The 23521-nt window shown below is 42.4% G+C and overlaps 1 protein-coding gene across 3 annotated transcripts in view; it reads left to right on the top strand.

The window, feature by feature from the left end:
- Astn2 (astrotactin 2) overlaps positions 1-23521 on the top strand; it is a 972600-nt gene that overhangs the window by 321621 nt on the left and 627458 nt on the right. For all 3 annotated transcript variants that reach the window (XM_040757328.1, XM_040757329.1, XM_040757330.1), the window contains one exon: positions 7001-7108. In XM_040757328.1, coding sequence (XP_040613262.1) covers positions 7001-7108 — 108 coding nt within the window. The remainder of the gene's footprint in view (positions 1-7000; positions 7109-23521) is intronic.

A 23521-nucleotide genomic window follows, 5' to 3' on the forward strand; every position in this document is an offset into this window, starting at 1 on the left:
TAAATAGACCTATAACCCCTATGGAAATAGAAGCTGTCATCAAAAGTCTCCCAACCAAAAAAAGCCCAGGTCCAGATGGCCTCAGTGCAGAATTCTACCAGAAATTCAAAGAACAGCTTATACCAATTCTTCTCAAAGTGTTCCACACAATAGAAGCAGAAGGGTCTTTGCCAAACTCTTTCTATGAGGCTTCAATAACCTTGATCCCCAAGCCACACAAAGATACAACTAAGAAAGAGAACTTCAGACCAATATCCCTCATGAACATTGATGCAAAAATACTCAATAAAATACTGGCAAATCGGATCCAAGAACACATCAAAACAATCATTCACCACGATCAAGTAGGTTTCATCCCAGGAATGCAGGGATGGTTCAACATACGAAAATCCATCAACGTAATCCACCATATAAACAAGCTGAAAAACAAAAATCACATGATCATCTCACTAGATGCTGAAAAAGCCTTTGACAAAATCCAACACCCCTTCATGATAAAGGTCTTGGAGAGATCTGGGATAACAGGGACATACTTAAACATAATAAAAGCTATATACAGTAAACCAACAGCCAACATCAAACTAAATGGACAGAAACTCAATGCAATTCCTCTAAAATCAGGAACAAAACAAGGCTGTCCACTCTCTCCATACCTTTTCAACATGGTACTTGAAGTCCTAGCTATTGCCATACGACAACAAAGGGGGATCAAGGGGATACAAATTGGGAAGGAAGAGGTCAAACTTTCACTGTTTGCAGACGATATGATAGTTTACATCAATGACCCAAAGAACTCTACCAGGGAACTCTTACAGCTGATTAACACCTTCAGCAAAGTGGCAGGCTACAAGATCAACTCAAGAAAATCAGTAGCCCTACTATGTACAGATGATAAAAGGGCTGAAAGAGAAATCAGAGAAACATCACCCTTTACAATTGCCACAAACAACATAAAATACCTTGGGGTAACGCTAACCAAACAAGTGAAAGACCTGTATCGTAAGAACTTTGAATCTTTAAAGAAAGAAATTAAAGAAGCCCTCAGAAAATGGAAAGATCTCCCATGCTCTTGGATAGGTAGGATCAATGTAGTAAAAATGGCAATCCTGCCAAAAGCAATCTACAGATTCAATGCAATCCCCATTAAAATCCCAGCACAGTTCTTCACAGACCTTGAAAGAACAATAATCAATTTTGTATGGAAAAACAAAAGACCCAGGATAGCCAAAACAACCCTGTTCAACAAGGCAACGTCCGGAGGCATCACCATCCCTGACCTCAAGCTCTATTATAGAGCTATAGTCCTGAAAACAGCTTGGTATTGGCACAAAAATAGACAGGTAGACCAATGGAATCGAATTGAAAACCCGGGTATTAACCCACACACGTACGAACATCTGATCTTTGACAAAGAAGCTAAAAATATACAATGGAATGAAGAAAGCATCTTCAACAAATGGTGCTGGCATAATTGGAGACTGGCATGTAGAAGAATGCAGATCGATCCATGTCTATCGCCATGCACAAAACTTAAGTCCAAATGGATCAAAGACCTCAACATAAATCCAGCCACACTGAACCTCTTAGAAGAGAAAGTGGGTGGTACCCTTGAACGAATTGGTACAGGAGACAGCTTCCTGAACATAACACCAGTAGCACAGGCAGTAAGATCAACAATTAATAAATGGGACCTACTGAAACTGAGAAGCTTCTGTAAGGCAAAGGACACAGTCAGCAAGACAAAAAGGCAGCCCACAGAATGGGAAAAATATTCACTAATCCCACATCTGACAGAGGGTTGATCTCCAAAATTTACAAAGAACTCAAGAAGCAAGTCTCCAAAACACCAAAGGACCCTATTAAAAAGTGGGCTGCAGAACTAAATAGAGAGTTTTCAATAGAGGAGTCTAAAATGGCTGAGAGGCACTTGAGAAAGTGCTCAACATCCTTAGCCATCCGGGAAATGCAAATCAAAACAACTCTCAGATACCATCTCACCCCTGTCAGAATGGCTAAAATCAAAAACACCAATGACAATTTATGCTGGAGAGGATGTGGTGAAAGGGGGACACTCCTCCATTGCTGGTGGGAGTGCCAACTGGTTCAGCCACTTTGGAAATCAGTGTGGAGTTTCCTCAGAAAAATGGGAATAAACCTACCACAAGACCCAGCAACTCCACTCTTAGGCATATATCCAAAAGATGCCCATTCATACAACAAAGAGGTCTGTTCCACTATGTTCATAGCAGCTTTATTTGTAATTGCCAGAACGTGGAAGCAACCTAGATGTCCCTCACCCGAAGAGTGGATAGAGAAAATGTGGTACATCTACACAATGGAGTACTATTCAGCAGAAAAAAATAATGGAATCATGAGATTCGCAGGCAAATGGATGACACTAGAAGAAACCATCCTGAGTGAGGTAACCCAGTCACAAAAAGAGAAACATGGCATGTACTCCCTCATATATGGATTTTAGACATAGATCTGGGGAGTGCCAGCCTACAATCCTATGGCCAGAGAGTCTGGGAAACAGAAACTTTATTTAGTGGCTGATCGAAGAAGAGGCAGACTCCCTTGGTTAAGTACTGAGCTGAACTCAAGAAAGCCAGTAACAGAGAGGGAGGACTGATGATCAAAGGAATTAAGACTGGGCTGGTTTAACCCCCAGAAACAGCTGACCAGACAAAGGTTAACTCTTGAATCCCAGGCATTAGCCTGGGAAGCCAGCATGGGACTGATCAAGACCCCCTGAATCTGGGTGTCAGTGAAGAGGCCTAGGGAATCTATTGAGCCTTGGGCAGCAGATCAGTACCCATCCCAAGTTTACACACGGACTTTGGACTCCAATAGAACAATGTGAGGAGCACTCTCACCCAGAACTCTTGGGAAAGGGTCTAGGCCCTGCCCTATATGAAATGACACACTATGGACACCCCCATGGAGGGCCTCACCCTCCCTGGAGAAATGAGAGGATAACGGGGGGGAGGGGAGGGCACGGGAGGAAGGGAGGGAATGGGAGAGGGACCTGGAACTGACTTGTGAAGCAACCTTGATTCTTATCTAAATTTAAACTGGAAAATAAAATTAAAAAAAAAAAAAGGTGAATTGCAACTATTCCTTTTGGAAGCTTAAGAGGCATGGTCTCTGTGCTTTGAGACATATGGAAGGGTGGATAAGCACAAATATCTTCCTAAGCTGATTAGTGTTGTTAGGGGAGTTACTATTTCGAAACTCAGAGAAAAAGCTAGGAGAAGTAGAAAATATGTTCCCATGATAGGATACAGGAAAAGCCCTGCTAAGCTACAGTGTTTAGCATATGGATTCCTTGCTCACACTCGGGCTTCCCCAAACGAGCATGCACATTTGCATGTGCACACACATAAACACACAAACACATGCCTTCTCCATGCTATTCTAGTTATCAACCTGACTTTAGAAGGAGACAGATTCAACTGCAACCCCAGTTCCCCACTGACAACCTTGCTTCTCACTATTTAGATAAAATGGTTTCTGATACTGTCACTTGGGTGGATGTGGACATTACATGAGATATTTGTCCATATCTTACTGCATGCCAGCACACAGCCTAAAGAAATAGACTTTAGAGCCTCTTTTTGAGATATGAATGGTGGTTCTATTACTTATAAACTGTGTGACCCTGGACATACCATATCACTTAATATCCCTGCACCGTTCTGTTCTCATCCATGAGAATGAAAATTAAAGTAGCATCTTGTCTCTTTAGGCTCTCCTGCGGATAACATGAACCAGCAAGTGTTAAAGGCTCAGCCCAAAGTCCTGTAGAGAAATAGCACTTTGCTGGTGTAGTTTTCCTTACTGCAATAGAATTGTCAAGTAACTTTACTGTCACCTCCACTAGCCTATCACAGTAGGGAGAGAATTCTGTCTGAATCATGTATACCATAGACATACACTCCAGGAAGGGCAGAGTACTTCATTCCTTTGTCAAAGTAGGAAAATAAACAATCAGGTAGTAAGGGAGGTAGAGCCATGGGTAGGAGATACAAAGAATTTCACTGGAATGGTGAAAGTTATGGCATGGCTCTGAGGGACAGAAGGGGGTCTGGTATTGTCCTGTAGCCTTGCAATACTCCCTTTTACTCTGCTGCCCATAATACACCAGACAGTAGGAAGATGCTCCCCTTGGTCCTTGGAGTTGTTTTGTCAAATATCTTCATTTCCTTCTAGCTGAGAAATAAGTAGATGAACAAAAGTCCTCCTCTCCCACCTACTTCTTTATTGCTTTTTGTTTAATTTTTATGACCATAAAGTATTTCGATGGTAACATTTAAAGTCCTACTGGCCTTTGGCCCTCTGCTGTTCAGTTACTTCCAGAACTCCATAGGGTCTCCAGCAGCTCCTTCTCAAAGCCTTTCAAAGGGATGTTTCATTTGGTGGAATTGGGGTCTTCTGCTGCCTTGGAGACCTGCTGTTATTTTCACCAGGCTTGAGGAGGTATTTGTGTGAGACAGTGTCTGATGATAGATACTGGAGCAAAGATCAGTTGAGGCTACCCTTGTACCTTTTCATTCATGAAAATGAATATTGAGTTGATAACTTAGTGGCAGATCACTTTGATAGCATTAATGAGACCATGAGTTCAATCCCCAGCAATGCTAAAATGACAAAAAAGAAGAAAATGCTGTCTTAAAGAGAGGAACAAGAGAATGATTATTTATCTTCTAAATGAATGGTCCATTACACTGAAAGACAATGCTGTAAATGACTCCTGTTTCCCCTGACTGAAAGGTCCAGCTTCAGGTATTACTAACTCACTTCTCTTTTCTGATGCTTAGTTAACTCTTTTGTAAAGTAAATATCACAAAACTATCACCCTATGAATTCAGTGACTTTGGAAGGAGGTCAGAAATACACATTACACAGAACTTGGCACTTAGATTCTTGATTAATAGTGTATTTTCAAAGGTTCCCTCTGGAGATCTTTCAAGGAGACTGTCTTTGTTAGGGTTACTATTGCTTCACTAAAACACCATGACCCAAAAGAAAGTTGGGGAGGGAAGGGCTTATTTGACTTATACTCCCACACTGTAGTCCATCATTATGGAAGCCAGGACAGGAACTCAAACAGGGTGGGAATCTGGAGACAGGTGGTGATGTAGAGTCCATGGAGGAGTGTGGCTCACTATTTTGCTCCTCATGGTTTTTTTTTTTTTTTTTTGCTTTGTCTGTTTTCTTACAGAACATAAGACAATGAGCCCAGGAATGGCATTATCCACAATGGGCTTGGTCTTCCCCTATCAGTCACTAAGCAAGAAAACATCCTGCAACCTTGACTACATAGCTAGGTCTTATGGAAGTATTTTCCTAATTGTGGTTCCCACCTCTCAAATGACATTAGCATTATCTGTACAAATGATGTACCATTTCTTAAAAAGCCCCTCTTCTCCCTGCCCATATACCTACCCTTCCCATGCTCTGGGTCTCTGACTTCCTTGATTCTTCTCTAGGGATGGAATTTCTCAGTGTCTTAATCCGTATCTTTCAATACCTTATCCTTAAAAAATTCTAAGAAATAGTACCAGGCACAATTCATCATGCCTGTAATCCCAGCACTTGGGAGGCAGAGGAGGTGGATCAAGACTTTATGGCCAGAATGAGCTACATATGTGTCATCTTAAAAACCTGACCCAACTCCTTAACTCACTCACTCACAAATAAATGAATAAGCAAATAAATAAGCAACTACAAAACTCAAAAACATGAAGATTAAGAATGGCAACTCCTGCACTCTTCCATTCAGAGTTATAGATTTGTAGTGTCTGAACACTGTTCTTACTACTCCTGTTTCACTTTTTTTGGTAATCAACTATTCATAGCTTATGAATCATTGTCCTCCTTTCCTGCATGTTCCTCTGGGTCTATCTCTGCAGCAGTTCTCATATCCATCCCCTTTCCCCATCTACTCTGTACATGTCCCCATTTCATCTTGTCCCTGTTCTTTTCGGTCATTACATAGACTTCTAGCTGCTCACTCAGTCAGGCACACATTCTATTTCCTGGGTGCCCAGAGTATCCTTTTTGATTCAAACATATAATCAATTCATTTTCTTGCTCTGAGACTTTCTGTGACAGTTTTAAAAAAGGCCCTCTTATACACCCCCACCTTGGTGAAACACTCAAGCCTTCTGTAGCGTGGTATGAGCACTTCATCTTTACTCAGTCCTGGGTTTGGTGTTGCCTATATCTGCCCAGCTACCTGCCATCAGGGATGCTTCACAAGGCCATTCCTGGAAACTCCCTTTTCTAATGCCAAAGCCACATTTATCCTTCAAATCATGACTTAAATCTTCACTCCTCCATAAAACTTCCCTAGTTCCTCCAAGTTAAAATGAATTGCTCCCTCCCACATTCCTAGAATGTCCTTTTGTGGAAAACATGAGCCATGAATTAAGTTTAAGGCTCCTAAGGATCCCATCTGTCCCTCTGACTAGCTTATGATACCCTGGCTGGTAAGGACTGAGTGGCATTTATCATTGTGTCCCTGCGTCAGACTTTGAGCCTCACATATTGAAAGCCCATGGTTGAAATGTATGTGAAATTAAGCTGTCTGGAGAGTTTTTTAAGAGTTAAGTTCATCATATGTAGAATAGTAGTTTCCTATTATTTAGTACACACTGTGGACTTCCTTTTTTACATGGCATATTTCTTTCTCATCTTAAAAGCAAGTCCACAAGACTAAAAGTTACTTCCCTTTTTTTAGAAATAGCTCAGAGCTTAGAAAGGTGAGATGGCGCCTCGAGGTCAGACACCTTGGAAGCTGCTGAACCGTGATTAGAACCCAGATCTACCTCACTGCCTATCTCAACTCCTTCCATTAATCATGAAGACTACTGGGTCACTATGGATCAGCAGCAAGAAGCTTGAGGATAGTGCTGTGGGTTTCCAGAATGGCTGAGGGTTTTGAAAAACTTCTAGAGTCCTGAAAGGCTGACTGATTGATGGTACTTCTCTGCAGGGGGAATCAGCTTTGGGAGAACCAAGGGGACATCAGGCTCAGAAGCAGATGATGAAACACAGCTGACGTTCTACACAGAACAGTATCGCAGCCGCCGTCGCAGCAAAGGTAATCAAGTCCTTGGGAAGGTTCCAGAACTGCCATGTGTATCTACAAAGTTCAGGGACAAGATTTCATGATAAGTCACAAATGTAAATTTGTTTCAACACATTTAGCGCTGAGCTCAGCATCCCCTGGACTGGTCACACTGCGGATCTCCCATCCTGCCTTTTCTGGTTCATTCCTTACTTTTTCCATGCACTACATCCCACCCCTCAAAATAATTAGGGACAATTTCCCCTAAATGTGTGCATGTTGAAATTTCAGTATAGGAAATGAAATAACTAACCATATTAAAAAGAAACTAGTGCTAAAAATAAATCATATTTAGGTTAGATGTGTTCAGAGTAATCCATATCATGGGCAGCAGGGCAGTTCTCAGCATGAGCTACCAATTTAATTTTGCAATTCTTAGCAGAAAAGTGTTAAGGGAATATTATCAAGTGTGAATATATAGGTTCTGCAGGACAGAATTTAACATTTGCCCATGATACTTTGTTTCCCTAGATCTGAAAGTTCTGTGGTTGGCCCGTATCAACAAGGCATTGTGTGACCTACTCCAGAGTGTCTTCAACATTTATTCATCACAATGACAGTTGATATGAGGGTTATCAAAATTCTGGAACAAGAATCACTACAGTGCTGCCCCTGCAGCTGAAATCCGTAATTCTCTGATGATTCAGTGGGGTATATTAAAAAAAAAACCAGCATATTTCAGGAGAACATATATAAAAGCAATCCCTCATATTTGAGTATTACCTAAGGCTGGAAATTATCAAATGTGAAGGGGTGTTAGCAGAAGAGACATTGGGGTGTAAACATGTATTAAATGCTAAGGATTGGCAAAGATGGCCAGGCTTTGACTACCCAATAAAAGGGAAAGTCCTATCTTGCAGGTGAAGGCATGCCTGTCACCTGGCATTGACTGTCATTATGAGAACTATGATTAATTATTAATATTGGTGGGTTATGGATGTGTCAAAATTTCTGCCATCCACCACTTTTACAGCTAAATCATTGCCCAAGGCAGGAGCATCTGTTCACAATGAAATTTCATAGTATGGCATGAATCACATACCTTTGGGCACATTTTGCCCTTAGGCAAGTTATTTACATTCTGTCATCTGTAGAATGGGCTTTGTAAAGGCTGCAACTGCCTTTTGGAGTTGGCTATTGATTTTTATTGCATTATATAAAAAGTCATCACAGTGCAAGGGGGAAATAGAGGTAGACATTATTAATGTAACTTCAGTTCCCATTGCTTAAATTCTAGTCTCCCTACCCTTGGTACCTGTCATGAAAAAGGGCTCCATATGGGAAGTACTTCCATTAACACATCCCCCAGGAGGAATTTTCAGCCTCTACAACCCTTAAAATAATAGATTGTGCTTCTCAGTCTATCCTACGCCATAGCTCTATAGATCTATTGCACTGCAGATTTAGAAGTTGGTGATCGATGATTCTTAACTTGTCTTCTCCCTCCTCCAATCCCACAGCCAAAATTAGAACCAGGGAATGGTGGGTCTCCTCAGAAGGACTGGGCTATTTACAGCTAATTGGAAAAACATCCATCACTGAGCATGGACCCTATAAATTGGAGTTAAACTTAAAAAGAAAAGCAAAGGCAAGCAAGAGGACTTGAAATAAACGATTTGGTTCACTGCCCCCCAGACACTCTAGCCGGCCTGGCTGTGTTCTCACGATAGTGAGGGTAAACAGGGCTGTGGCATCCTCTCCATCCTTCCCTAGCACTGCTAGCTAAAGCAATGGTCAAACCACTTCCTTCATCTCTCCTTCTACTTCTCCCCAACAATAGCACCGCCTTCTTCCTCTGTTTGAGAGTTCTGGCACACACTTCTTTTCCTTTGCAGGATCCTGTGTTTACTCGATTATTTGCCCATTTCTTTTTTTCTGTTTCTTTTTTCCCCTTATCCCTCTGCCTCTATTTACTGCCACCTTCTTTTCTTCCTTTTCTTTCCTTCTCTTCCCATCACCCCCTTTTCCCCTCTTCTTCCTTTCCTGCTCTTCACTCCAGCCGTTTCCTAGCAAGTCTTTCCTTATTTTCTCCCCTCTGTGAGTACATACCACAAACAGTTCTACAAGTAGCAACCACATGGGGATAAAAGCAAGTGACAGATTAAAAATCCTTATCCATGTGGAGGTTGTTCTATATAAAAAAATGAAGCTATCTGTTGATGAAAATCAGCAAGGGAAGAGCACGCAGTGAAGAAGAGAGACGAACGAGGCAAGAAATGGTTTTAGAACCCAGAGCATACTTCCCTCCCTTCTGTGCTGGATCACAAGCAGGTGACACTGGCCTTGGTGTCACATTTTTGATAATGCACTTGACCTTGTTGTGGCTGTCAGTCTTGCTGCTCTTCTTGAGGCTGCTACTGACAATCCTTCATTGAAAACATAATGTGGACCAGGTCATGGCAAAGCCTCTGTTCCAGCCAAGTGAACTTGGCATCACTGTTCAGTTCTTCAGATGCTACAGTTCTGCATGCAAGGACCGTGTGCCCTCTTTGTTCTTCGTATACTAAGGATGTGAAGAGTCTGCTGCACTCACCACATTTGAAGGGAAAACACATGGTATAAAATTGAGCCAAGAATGGCCTGAGAGTTCTTGGGACTGCAAGAACAACATGACACCAATTTAAAAGCATGGATTCTGATACTGGGCTACCTGAGTTTGAATTCTATCCCTGACACTTAATGGTGCCATATTAAACATGTGACTTGGACATCACTGTGTATTAATTTCCAGAAGTATAAAATGAGGATGTAAGACTAACAGTCTAAAAGAGAGTCCTAAAGATTAAAATTGATTAATAATCTATTGAGAATTTAGGCAGATACGGGTGGAGTGAAGACTTTGAAACAGAGCTAAACTACTGAGGATGACTAGGGAGTGGGTAATCTCATCTCTCTTGACAAGTCAAGTCACTCTTTGATATTAGTTAAGATTCATTTCCCCAGGATTCTATTCTTTGAAATGTGGAACAGTAGCAGGAAGAGCAGGAGCTGGTCAAATCCTGTGCTAGAACTCTTTTCTCTCTGTTCTGCGCAGTGGTGGGAATTTCTCTTCAATTGTGCTTGCTTATTTAGTCTCTGTCTTGTTTGAACCGTTTGCCCAAGGCCTTCCCCTTCATTGTTTCCCAAGGGTGTGTGCCACAGTCACAGGGATGGCTTCAGCCATCTAGGTTGACTATGCTTCCTACCTTCCTCTTCCTCAGAATCCCAGCACTCACCCATCTCCATCTCCATGGCTGCGATCCAAGCTCCTCCTTGGCAAATACAGTGAGTCAGAAGTTCCCTGTGGTCTTCCCAGCATGTGAGAGGCAGCCAGGCTTGCAAGCAAAAGCTAAAGTATAGGGAAGTCAAGGAGAAATAGATAAAAATACCAGGAAAGGCAGATCCCTGTGCTGTAGGAAACAGCTCTCTTGTAGCATTTGGGATTCCATATTAACTCACTGTACCCTCTTCATATTCATCTAAAAATAAGACCTGTGCTCTTTTCTAAGTCAGGAAGCATGTGGCATTTGACTACTGCCATCTTTGAAGTACCCAAAAAATGAGATTTCTGGGGCTACTTGAGGACAATAGGACCAGTGGGTTGCAGTGGTTGCTACTGCTTTCCTGTGTGACCTTGAACAAGTTTTTTCCCATATCTGAGCCTCATTTTCTGAGGCACTAAGGAGGTTTATGAGGACTATTTGAGAGGATTCGGTGTACAGTGTTTTACACTGACTACGTTCTTCCAAGGTATCAAGCACTGGGCTGTTGTGCTATTGAAAAGATAATAGAGGACAAAAAAGCAAAATATAGGCAGCCTCAACACTTTTGTTTGAGTGGAGAATGAGATGGAGAAAGAGTAGGTAGGGGCTTCTGAGTTAGAGTTCAGCCCGAAATGTTACCTCGATCTCAGACATGTCTTTGCCTCTTCTTAGCTGCATACCATGAGCCTACTCCATCAGTATTCTCTTCTCTGGGATGAGGGAATAATCTGACAATTAGCCTCACAAGGTTAAGTGAGGTAACGATGATGACTTTAATGTTCTCCATTCTCTTCTCTTCTATTGTTGTTTGGACACCTGCCTCCTCTCAACCTATGGTTGCAGTCCCCATAGTGGTCACAAATCAAATATCCTGTTTATCAGATATTTACATTATTATTCATAACAGTACAAAAATTACAATTATGAAGTAGCAATGTTGGGGGTTAAAGGGCCACAATATTAGGAAGGGTGAGAACCACTGGTTTAGAATATGCCAAAAGCCTCTCCTGGAAGGTCTTTCTCCATTTATTGCAACCCATCCCCATCCTGCATCCAGAGCAACTATTCTTATAGTATAAATGGGAAGTGTGTCACTTATTTAGAAGATGTCAAAACCTTTCTTTTGCATTTACAATTTTACAGGAATTTACTAACCCATCTCCAAACCAAAGCAGTGTTTTTATTGTTCTTGTTTCCACAGCTTTCCAGAGGCTTCTTGCTCTATTGTCATGGGAATTCTCTTCCTAGCATTCCTGTCTCTGGCTTGCAAAGCCTACACATGTACACACACACACACACACACACACACACACACACACACACAAAGAGGGGGGAGAGAGCCTCTGTTGGGATGATCTTCTCTGCTCTTATTGCTGTCACTCACCCTGATATCTATACTATATTGTATCTTTCCCTGTTTTATTCCTTAGCGAATCTCCTGGTCTTCCCACTGTATAGATGCCATACTATAATATTTGGACATTATTCCAGTGTGTTCAAGGTAAATTTAAGTTCTCCGTAGAACTGGAGACTTTGTGATGATAAGAAAACCATGCCAAACTTGCTGCCTCAGCACCAAACACAGGCATGAGCCATAGTGGTTGCTGGATAGCAATTCTGAATAAGTGAGTAATGAGAAAAGTGAATGAAAGAAATGACGGGGGGATTGGTGAGATAATGAAGGCACGTGGTGGCTGTGGCTTTCCTGTATTCCTCTCTTATTTATTCTCCATTCCTATTTCTGACAAGGGGGGATCATCTTCTCTTTCCATCTCCTTCCTGCTCCTGGTGAGTAAAAACAAGGCCCTAGCTTTTCTATTTTCTACTTCAGTCACCAGAGAAAGTCATGCCTAAGATTGGTGGGGAACACCCGAGTATTAATGTTGAAAGATGGACTCTGAGCTTGTGCTCTTCTAACAAGGTTAGGATATGAGCCATTCTGGGTGGATGTACGGATGTCTGAGACCTTGCAATAGAACAGTTTACACCAGAGGCTGATTTCTGAGGGAGGAGCATGGAATGGGAGGAGAGGGAATATTTACAATACATCTGACAGGTACACAGTTCTCTCTGTTACAATTTCTTGTGACAGACATAGAACTGGTGTTCAATTCAGCCAGACCTGACTTTAAGCTTGGATATCAAGTCATCTCTCTGGTCTTGGGTGAGTTTAACTTCTGGATACTTCCCTTTGTATAAAATGAAGCTATCAATATGTAGCTCACACAGTGAGCAAGTCCATGAAGAGAAAGCATCCAATGGTGCTTAACAATGTATTTTTGCTGCCTGTGTTTTCAAGTTTCACTTAAATCATTCTCGGCTCCAAACTAGATCAACAGGAACATCTCACTTTTACCAGTTGCATCTAAGAAAAAAGGAGATTTGTGGGATGAATTCAAGCTACTTATAAAACTGTTGTGGAAAGGTAAATTATTGTCCACATAGATTCATGACAAAGTAGGAAAGTGTAGCTATCACATAGTAGTTGAAGAAATGCCAAGTGACAAAGAGGTGTGTGTGTGTGTGTGTCTGTGTGTCTGTGTGTCTATGTGTGTATGTGTCCCTCTGTGTGTGTATTGTAGCATTTTCTAAATGTAAGATCAGCAATACATTTTTTAAATGGCTAAGTAATAGACATGTTCAGCACTGTAGGCTGTACATTATGTTAGAACTACTCAACCTTTCTATAATTCCATAAAGACACCCATAGACAGCATACAAATGAATGTATGTAAATACATGTGCTCCAGTAAAGCTTTATTTTCCATAATGTGCTGATCCAAATTTATCCACATAGTTAGCTGACTTCTGCCATAAACCTCTATCTAACAATTAGCCTGACTTGGTCTAGAAAGCAGGTGGGAAATTGCACAAGGTCTGGTGAAATGAATCGACCTCATATTGTATGATTGTGCTCTCTAAAGAGTCTGTTTGACAAGCAAACAGTGCTGTGTTTGGTCAAGTAAATATCCATCTGAGATAACAGTTGTTTGCAGTTTGCCATTGTTATGGTATTCTACAGAATTAGCTAATGGTGGAGTTGAAATGATAGGCTGACACTGGGCAGAATTTTACCTTATTATCTGGAAACGGTTCTGCAAACAGCAAGGAATGCTGGACTTGGAGTCAGATGTGTGACTACATCTGTACCTCACCACTGACTGGTTGAGTGATCTGTGGGAAGTGTATGTCCTATCAAGACCTTCGTTTTCCTGTTAACCAATCAGGATACTGATACCTTGCCACAAGTCTGGATCTCATGCTCAATCTAGTAACTTCGGTTACTCACACATGCAGGTTAAGCATGAAGCTGGGCCTTGTGGGAAATGGAGCCTCAGTCCCATTATCGCAGTTGGTATAATCTCCCAGGGAACTGGGAAGCAGCCCACACAGGAAATGATAGATGCTGATCAAAATGAGCTAGTGTATAACTGAAGGTCCAAATGAAAAGTGCAGATGGTGAGTCCATCCCGAGGCATGGCGCTGATCAGGAGACACCGTGGGTTCTGGCCGGGCTGCTGCATTGTTTCAGATATGCACGGACCCAATGTGGGACTTCCAGTTCACCTCGGCTCTGCGGCTGAGTGGCCTTAAGCAAACCCCTCTCCTTCTGGGACCCATGCTCCTATGCTAGTTGTCTAGTGGCTTCTAGAGATCTGGACATTTTGATTCACCATCTGATGCCCATTACTAAGCACTGTTGATGAGTTTAGCAGAGAGAACCAGGGCACAAATGAGTCAGTTTGGCTTTATTTTTCTCTTAATTTTAGTTGTTTGTGTCGATTTGGTAACCCTTTAAAATTTTTAGTTGTATTTGTTTTATTTTTATGGATGAATATTTGCCTGCATGTATGCATGTATGCATGCATGGACACTACGTGAGTTGCTAATGCTTGCACAGGTCAGAATATGATACCAGATCCCTTACAACTGGAGTTACAGGGATTTTAAACCACTCTGTGGGTGCTGGATACTGATCCAAGGTCCCCTACAAGAACAATACATATTCTCAACCAATGAACTGTATCACCAACCTCATAATTTGGGGATTCTTAAACTGAGATTTTCTCTTGTTAAGAGCTTTTGAATTTAGAGCAAAGCTTTATGTGAAGGCGAATTGATATGTGACATTACCTTATGATCCCAAGTAACGGACACTTAAATACACATGTGCATAGACACAAACAACCCCCCCACAATCCATGCAAATATTTAATTGTACACAAACAAGAACTAAAGTTTAGAGAAGGAAAGCATTCCCCCAGCTTAAAAATATCACCCTTAAGGCATGAAATGCTAATGTAGGCAATGACATATGGATGCTCTTAACTTTTCTAATCCTTGCAACAGGTCTGTAAGTTTGAAATTATTTCCAGACAACACACTCGTTGCTTTTAATATGTGCATAGACTGCAGAATTAGCAGGTGCAGGTTTTAATATTTGCTCTGCCAGACTGGAGATGCATTGCCCTTTCCTTCTGTGCCTGCAGCCACTCATGGATAAAGGAGAGCATGTCTGGCAGTCGTGTTTCTTCTCATCCTTAGGCTATTGTGAAGATTCAATGTCCACAGGTGACTTTCAGTCAAGGGAGTCCGTTGCGTGACCAGTTCAGCGACAGGTAGATCAGCTTGGCACACCAGTACCTGAGCCCCATGCCACTCATGGTCTCTTTCCAGTGCACTGACCCACAAACTGATCTTGTTTCTAGAAGAGGAAAAAGCAGACATTTTCGTGCTGATGAATTTGGTTGTCCTGGCCTCCTGGGGACATTGTGGCACAGCTTTTACTTTCATTGCCCCTGGCTTTTGTCTAAAGATAACTTTTCCTACGTACATAGCCCTCCTCATACTGGCAGCTGCACTCATAGGACCTGCTGCTACTCAGGAAAAGTAAACACTGCAGACATGCAGACACTTCGATCCATACTTAATCAGCCTTGGAAGAATTTGTAGCCAGAATAGTCTGAGAGGGATGGCCAGAATCTAGAGGGCAGGCATAATGTCAGAGCTGTGGGACCTCTGAGCCTGTTTCTGTATGCCCAGCAGTTCCACTCTGAAAAAATGTGACCTGGAGGCTCTAGGCAGTCAGCTGGGTTTTCACAGGTGAAGGCAACAGCGTCTTCATGGGGTGGCTGTATCTGACTGTCCTAGAGTATGGAAACAATGCAGGGAAGCACACATTGTCAGCACTGGATAGGAGCTAGTGTTACGGCGAGGCTCCCAGGAAATAAGGGAGAAGGGAGGAGCAGCCAACTGAGACATGATGTGGTTCCTGGAAGTCACAGCCTTGTGTGCTAATCCTGGGTATCATGTCATTTAATTAGGCAAGTTAGAACCTCAGTTTCCCATCCATCAAACACTCAAGTAGAACTTGATTCTCCCTAAGTCGTCAGCCATGCTCCTCTGAAAGTTGGTGAGGGATGGGAGCATAAAGAAGGCAGAGGAAAGAAAGGAACTGGTGAAACCATCCCTGCTTTGTTGAGGTGTCCTCCTGTTGGTCTATTCCTTTTCAATAAATCGTATCATGTACATCTCAGTAATATCATTTTACAGATGAGAAGGTAGAATCTTAAGAAAGTTCAAGTATGTGATAGTAACAGGGGTAAGGGAGACATGTTGGCGAACAACTATGGCTGGGTCATTCTATAGATGAAAGAAATAAGTCAAACAAAGTGCCCATTACACTGCTTAGAGACATAGGTCAGTTAGTAGACTACTTGCCTAGCATGCAGAGGCCCTGGATTCTCTTCTCAGTACCTGGGTATAGCAGCACATACCTCTAACCTTGTTATTTAGGGCATGGAGGTGAAAGGATAAGGACTTTTCTTTTTAATTTAAAACTTATGTTCATTCTTTTAGGAATTCATCTAAAAGCACTACACTTAACGTCATTTTTACTCCTTTCTTTCTGCCCCAAAACTCCTCCTGTGTTCTTATACTTGTCTCAGACTTGTGACCTGTTCTTCAATTACTATCATTATACATGCAAGTGTGTGTGTGAATGTGTGTGTGTGTGCGCGCGCGCGCGTGCGCGCACGCATGCTCATGTGTGTATACCCTACTGAGTCCATTTAGTGGTGTCTGCAGGTACATGTGTTTAGGGCTGACAACTAGGAACTGGATAAGCTATCAAATGGCTGTGTCTGGAGAGAACTGATTTTTCCTCTCCCAGCAGCTACTGATTGCATATAGGTGGCCATCTGTGTCTGGGACCCTCATAAAACTATCCTCTTCCACACTAACATGAAAACTGGTATTGCAGTTATGAAGGCCTGTTTCATCAGCTACACTGCCGAGATTTCATGGGTTTATCTTCCCTGTCCTATGTAGAACATGCTGTCCGTATGCCCCAGCTCTTAGAATCTTTTTGCTCCCCTTCTGCAATGGTCCCTGAGCCTTACATGTAGGATTTTACATTTGTAACTATATTAATAGGAATCAGGTACCCCGGGGTCTTCACGATCATTCTCAGCTAGGTGTCTTGTTAGTCTCAAATAAAACTGTCTCAAAGAAAATACCCATGATGCCTGGCCCAGGTCTGTGGCCTCGGGAAAGGGGAAGAAGATCAACATGTTTGTGCTGCTGCAAGAAGCCTAAGCAACCTGACATTATCACTGATGCTACAGCCAGCTTCCTCCTGCCAGCTCTGTAACCCTTGTAGTAGTGGCGCATCATCAGGAGAGGGCCGGAGCCAGGAATAAGTAGCATAAAATCCAGACGCAGCTAGCACCAAGAGGTATGCTTCCTCTGAATGACAAATAGAGTACAAGCAGACCAAATGCCTCGGGGCATAAGCCACAGTGTGGGTCCTTGTCCGTGGTCTAATAGGAAGATACATGTTAAGGGCAACGTCTGATGCTATGCTGGAGCCAGCTGAGCCCAGTCAGTGGGAGGCAACTGTGTGTATTTACACCCTGGGAAGCATCCGTTTTTCATTTCTGAACAACTTTTACAGTAAGATGAAACAAAAGCCTATGGTGATTTGAATGAGAACCCATTCCCATAGGCTCATATATTGGGCCACCAATTGTTGGAACTGTTTAGGAAGGATTATCAGGCATGACCTTGTTGGTAGAGGCATGCCTCTGGGTTTCAAAGCTCCAGCCATTTCCATTTACCTCTATGTGCCTTGCGCCTGTGTACCAATACTTACGCTCTCATCTAAAGCTCCAGTACCACGCCTGTTTGTCTGCTGCCATGCTCCACACCGTGATGCTCACAGACTCAAGCCCTCCAAAAGTGTAAGGCCCCCAAAGCAAACAATTCTTCTGGAAGTTGCTTTGATCACGGTGTCTAGTCTCAGCAACAGAAAAGTACTTCAAACACAGCCTACTTATAAATACTTGCCATCAGATGTACCCTTGATAGAGGGAGCTTTTTTGGGGGGGGTAAGGAGTTTGTCATAGTTGTGATAGAATTCAGCAAGTGAATATTTTCCCTTCATATTTACTTGCAGAGAAAGTGCTTCAAGATGGAGAGGCTAAAAGTACAGCACCTCATCCTGTATAACCTTGTATTCTAGTAACATCCTTTGCCCAGAGTGTCTTTTCTTACTGATTGCATACTATTTTTTTTTTCATTTCCTTCCCCCGTGCTTTCACATTTGCCTCAGTCAGGCTGCTAGGCACCTATCAACTGAAGACAGCAGAAAGGACCTTTCAAATCACAGGTCCACGGCAGCTACTCGCAACCCCTGGTCAGCTGATGAACAGCAACCATGGGCCACTGGAGAGAATGTTCAGTTAGAAGTAAGAAGTTAGCATCTGGCCAGAGTTCTGGGCAGAGTTTAAAGAATTACAGAATACTCCCTGGAAGACGATACAATAAGCTATTAGTATGAGCATCACACAAGCCCTGAGTCTTAGACTTCAGACCATGGCATTTCCTAGACATAGATAGAGGGTCTGCTGAAGAAGCTTGATGTTTGGAACCTGCATAACAAGTTGGGCATGTGCTGCCCGCTTGTAGTTCTAGAACCTGGCCCAGGATAGAGTCTAATATCTGGGTAGGTACAGTTGGTTGTTGAGGTGGTTTCCGTGCAGCGTAGCCCCCTCAACTCAGCGAGCCTTGGGGTCAGTTAGAATATTTGAAAGAACTACCAGTTCCAGGTATCTACCTCAGATGGGACTGCCTGAGGAAGAAGTCTTCTCATTGGTATAAATCCTTCCTAGATCCGAATTTCCAACCTTCGCAGCTTCTGCAATGCAGTCCACAGCAACTCTTGTTCTTATTCTGACTTTTGGCCTGCTGTCAACTATATCTTCTTCTTCCCAAGCCAAAAGCCTGAATGATTAAAAATGGAGCACTAACCCTTTCTGAGTAGTAGATGGGCGTGGGTTGGGAGAGGGGAGGGGGAGAAAAGGGAGGGGAACTCTGGTTGGTATTTAAAATGAATAAAAATGATTTTAAAAAGTGGAACAGTGAAGCAGCCATTTATTGAGTGTCACCCGCATTCAAAGCCACTGCAGAGTCGCTTATCTTCCTAGGAAATCAACAGTGGTCCTTGTCTCCATATTCAGAGGAACAAAACTATCCTCAGACAGAGTAACTTCGTGAAGGTCACAGAATCAATGACTGCAGGACCCAGGCTTGAACTTCATTCACTTTAATTAGCTCAAAAAAATCATTGCCAATAGCACCTCAGATTTCTCCCCATGAGAACCTTGTAGGCTTCACTTCACTCCCTCTTACCGTAGGTCTTGGTGAGATGTTTTCATGATGGGCATACATTGACACCTTGCTCTAAACAGCTGCCATGGCATCTCCAGAAAGATTTTAATTTTCCTTTTTGGAGAGAAGACTAGGAGTTTGAATTCCTCTTACTGAGAGAACAATAGCACATAGAAAACCTAGCTTTGCTCTACTCCTGGAGTTGGCCCTATTTAACAAGACAAAGGACAGAAAATTACGGATTCAGAAATTATTATGGGCTTAGAAAGATTCTCTCTGATGTCTCTCTTCTCGCAGCTCCCTCAAGCCTCAGAGGAAATAGGCATTGGCTTTCTTTCTCTCAAAGGTCCGTTTCAGACTTCCTCTACCTGCAGAAAAGTCCTGCAGCCTAGGCAAATGAGAGTTCCTTGAAAGCAGAGAGAGTGAGTCGGCCAACTTCAAACACTCCTTTCCAGGGCCCGCAGGTCTCTGAAACACTGTTCAGATGTTCTCTGGTCTCTGGCTCCGTTGCAATGCCAGCCTGCACATTTCCTGACAGCTCTGCTTGCAAGGGAAGGAGGTGGCTGTCAGGAATCAAATGAGAGACCAAAGGGGATAAAGCAAACATGTCATCTTCAGTTGCTTACACTACCAGGAAGGAATAATCCGTCTCTCTCTCACTTTCTTCTTCATTTCAACTAAACTCAGCAGCGTTTTCCCTCCTTTTCCTTAGAATGAGAGACCATGATGCTATGCTTCTGGATCTAAGTGAGCACATTCTGCAATCCTTGTTCTTCCTCCCTGTCTTACATGACAGACAGGATTCTCTTACTCCTGTAAAACTGCTCTCTAGATGACAAGGCCAGCTACAGGCTTGGAGCATCCATTGTGTGTGATGATTGTGTACACGACCTTACCATAACCTCATAGAGTGCTGCCTCTTAGTTTGGGTGATTTTCTTTTCCAGGCCCTCATTCTCTTTTCTCGATATTAAGGTAGTCGGTGCTGTAAGATGGCTCAATTGGCAAAATGTTTCCCATGGGTCATTGGCAGGAGAGAAACGACCCTACCCCCAGCCTCAAGCCAATCAATGCCGGAGGCAGATGGGAGGGTTGAACCTGGGGTCATAAGCGCAGGAGAGCTGGCTCTGCCCCTCATTTGCTGCCTGATGCCATGCCTGGGCAACACAGTAGAACTGGCCCTGACGATGTGGAGTTGGGAGATCTGACCCTGAGGTCGTGGAAGCAGGAGAACTGGTCCCTCCCTTGCTCATCCCTCCAAAAGCTGAACTCTCCATGTAATGCAGAAAAGCTAAGCCTGGTGGCAAGGACAAAGGAAGGCTGGTGCTGACCAACCCTGCAACTATCCAAAGCTGTAGGATCTCCATGAAACAGGGCAGCAGCAGGATATCCAAGAGGAGTTCCCATGAGGACCCAGCATCCATGGTGTAGCAGAAACCAGAGGCCTCGCATCAGAACAATGACTCTTTGCAATAAACACTTTCAAGTAAAGGAGTATGGACAAAAGGGTTGACTGTGTGAGTCACTGTGTCACACTACAGTTTCCATGATGAGATCCTTCCTTTTTCCTTTTCTTATTTTCATTTAAATTTTACCTGGTGGCATGGGACTTCGAGGACAGAGGGAAGATAGACAGGGATGGGAAGTGAATGGAATCAAGACACATGATGTGAAATGAAAAGGAAGCTTTATACAGTGCTTGCTTTGTAAGCATGAGGATCTGAGTCTTATCCCTGGCACCCAAGTTAAAGGCAGGATACAGGGGTGTTTACTTGGAATGCCAACACTAGGACTGGCAGGTTGGGGGGGTACAGAGGCCAGGGAAGTCCAGAGTTTTGCTGGTACTGTCACTGAATCTGAGTACTCCAAAGTCAGTGTGAGACCCCAGCTCATAAATAAGGTGGAGAGTGTTGGATGAAGACAGCTCATGTGAACCCCTGATCATAACATGATATATGAGAATGTTTCTCCACACACACATGTTAACATATATACTAATGGAGGTGGTAATGCCATCTTACCGTGAACTTTATGGTGATTAACTGTTGCCGTATGTTGCTAAAGGTATGGGAACCAAGATAGTAAGAAAAAGGCGAGTGAAGGTAAATTGAGTGGGAATAAGAAAGTGCTTGCTTGCATGACAAATTAATTCATTTATTCAGTTAACTAATGTGCTCCATGAGTCTACTTCTATTAAGGCCTCAAGGACTGGGCAGTGGGGAATTGACCATCAATATGGTTGTCATAGGACAATTTACAGTCATACAAAGGCAAAAAGAAAAGAAAGAAAAGGGTAGTTTACAAGTAAATACGTCATGAACCATGCTTCTGACAGGGAGGTAAAAATTAGCATAATCAAGAGGTCATGAGTTATGTCTTTAAAGAACACACACATATATATATATATATATATATATATATATATATATATATATATATACATATATATGAAGAAGACCTAGACTGGAGGGATTGAGGGCAGGAAGATCAGGTGGAAGGAGGAACTCTGAGTGAGCTTGGAATGGGCAAAGATAGGGATTATGTGAATCATACTAGTGAATTTTGCATTGTGAGAAGGTAACTACTGAGTTTTGATGATCATTAGCTTTAGTTTCCGGCATAGGAGCAGATAGAAATATCCAGCACAGAAGGGAGGAAGAGGAAGTTCTCTGGAGAGAAGACATGAACTGAGGAATGTATACAGAGACCTTTGCCAAGCAAATCTGAGCTCAGGTGTGAGTTAGCTGAGGAGAAAAGAATGCTATCATCCTAATGGTATCTATGTTAACATTCCATTCTAAATGACCAAATACCACAACCTTAGCATTTGCAAGCAATATTAACTTCTAATTCATAGGTTCTATAGTAGAAAATGCATTAGCAACACAGCTGGGCTTTCCACCCTGGCCTTCACAAAGCTATGGTTGTTAATAGAGGTTGCAGCCTCATGAAGCTATTGTCAGAACACATTTCCTTCTATCTGCAGGAGCAGTGAGCCTGCTTTCCTGCTACATGAGTTCAGGGACCACTGTGAAAACTTGAAGTCATAGACATGGCTTTGTCACCTGAGCTTCTACATAGACATCTCAGTGTACTATTTTTCAAGGTCAGCAGGAGAAGAGTTAACATTCATTACCTTCCTTAATGTCCTAGTCTATTTTTTTTTTTGAGAATTACATGAATTAGCCAGGCCTAGCCAGGATAAACACCTTTTTTGATGAATGCAGAGTCAACTGATAAAGGACCATTATAATATCCTAGAAATCTCTGCACCCTTGTCATATAACCTAATTATGAAATATCAGATTCACAGCCCCATTCATTTTTAAAGAGAGAGGGTCATAAGAGTAAGATGTGGTTCTAAGATATGACATAAATAGTAGTAGAAGACACTAGGGTATTCCTGAAGTGATAGATTCAAGACTGAATAAAACCAGAGAATGTTCTTTGTACACAACAGCTCACAGAAACTTGTCATGAGAACAAATTCAGGGTGCAGAACATGTAGATCCTGAGGACATGGTCGTAGCACAGTCACTCAATCAGATCCAGCATGCGTTAGAATGCAAAGACCTTTCCTTTATGTCTCACAGTGAGCCAAATTGACAACCATCAACGTCTTCTAATTAGAGAGAACTTAAGACAATTCAGGGTCACTCTTCTTGAACTGTAAAACACTTGAAAACCTTGAGCAAGATGCTTCGCCTCCCTCTCTACTCAACAGGCTGTGCTGCTTGAATAAATTACATCTGAGACCTATCAAACTCTGAAATTCTTTTCACTTGTCATTTAGAATGCGCGGAAAATTCTAGGAACAATATGGTCTTCTGCAATGTCGAGGTCAATAAAACATGGCTCCTGACTGTAAGATGTTCCTTCCTAGGTCTCCACCCACATTCTACCCACCCTCAAGGCACCTGTGCAGCTGGAATGTTTCAGAACTAGTCGGGATATGGTGCTCACTGCTTTTCCCTGTTCTTCACCATGGTAAAATAATGTAATGATGCTCCTTAAAGAAACAGAGAAGTTAGAGATGATCAATCAACATCTAGCCCAATGAACTCATTTCCTATCTTCTCTGTCCACATTCCCGTGTGTTTGCTTTTCCTATACAATCACTCTAGTAGACACCCACGTTTGTTTCCTGTCCCAACACCATATATTTTTCTATGACAGAATAGTCTCTAATACTGAAAAATTAGCATGAGCCCAAATGTCCAACCAGAGGGGAATGGCTGAGTAAATGATGATGCATCAGCTTGTGAGAATACTGTACAGCCAGATAATTGCAAAGTAGTGCAGAATTTATAAACCACAATGATTGCTTCCGAGGCCAAACAGAACAATTCATTTCAAAAGAAAGATGTGGGTGAATCGCAATATTTTGTGTATGGTTGTATTTATTTATCCTTCTGTTCTTTGTATCCTGCCTACTTCCAAAAGGGACCTGAGTGCGGTAGGTGGATTTGCTGGAA

Source organism: Mesocricetus auratus, unplaced genomic scaffold, assembly GCF_017639785.1.
Source record: "Mesocricetus auratus isolate SY011 unplaced genomic scaffold, BCM_Maur_2.0 Super-Scaffold_100014, whole genome shotgun sequence".
NCBI lineage: Eukaryota > Metazoa > Chordata > Mammalia > Rodentia > Cricetidae > Mesocricetus > Mesocricetus auratus.